The sequence below is a fragment of the Buceros rhinoceros genome, unplaced genomic scaffold (assembly GCF_000710305.1).
Source record: "Buceros rhinoceros silvestris isolate BGI_N320 unplaced genomic scaffold, ASM71030v1 scaffold35944, whole genome shotgun sequence".
NCBI classification, from domain to species: Eukaryota; Metazoa; Chordata; class Aves; order Bucerotiformes; family Bucerotidae; genus Buceros; species Buceros rhinoceros.
In genome coordinates, this window is record NW_010409470.1 from 3,756 (window position 1) to 4,449 (window position 694).

At 57.9% G+C, this 694-nt stretch overlaps 1 protein-coding gene across 1 annotated transcript in view; it reads right to left on the reverse strand.

The window, feature by feature from the left end:
- CIAPIN1 (cytokine induced apoptosis inhibitor 1) overlaps nucleotides 1–694 on the reverse strand; it is a 4,650-nt gene that overhangs the window by 2,215 nt on the left and 1,741 nt on the right. The window contains exon 3 of the mRNA XM_010135243.1: nucleotides 237–313. Coding sequence (XP_010133545.1) covers nucleotides 237–313 — 77 coding nt within the window. The remainder of the gene's footprint in view (nucleotides 1–236; nucleotides 314–694) is intronic.

A 694-nucleotide genomic window follows, 5' to 3' on the forward strand; every position in this document is an offset into this window, starting at 1 on the left:
CAGCACGCAGACCAGCAGGCCTGTGAACCCGGCCAACCGGTGACTTCAGCCCTCAGGAAAACCAGCCACCTCCACAGGTGAAGGAAGTGAAGCGTGTGGCAGGCAGCGGCTGTGCGCACTCCAAGCAAACCGGGGGAGATAAGCACCTCGACACCCAGCAAGGCCCCGGGAGCTGGCACTGACGTTTCAAGGGAACTGCATGAAGGAGCTTCTGGGAGCGGTTAGCACCTACGTACCTCCTTCACCTCCACCAGCCCAGAGAGAGTCAGCGCGGTGGGGAGCTTGGCTGCTGTCTTGATTCGGCTGTTGTTTCCTGGAAGACACAAAAGCAGGAAGTAGGAGGAGGGAAGAACGAGAAGAGAGGTCCCCGAGGAACCTGGAAGAGCAGGAGCTTTAGAAGGATGCGCTCAAGCCAAACCTCTGCTTTGAGATTGGGCCGTTCTAGCTGACAGCAGGAACAAAACGGAAAGAGCGTGAGCCTGGTCACTAAAACCACGGCCTGGGATCACAAAGCTGTCCCAGCTCCAGAGCTATTCTACATGGGCCAACACCCTCCCGCAGCCAATGAACAGCCATCGAAAGAAAGGCAAACCCCCGCCTCCCGCCCCAAAGCCCCCACAACAACCCCTCCGAAACCTTCTCACGTACTAAAGGGAACGGCTTGAGAAGTTCTACAGCACGGGCTCCTGCAGGA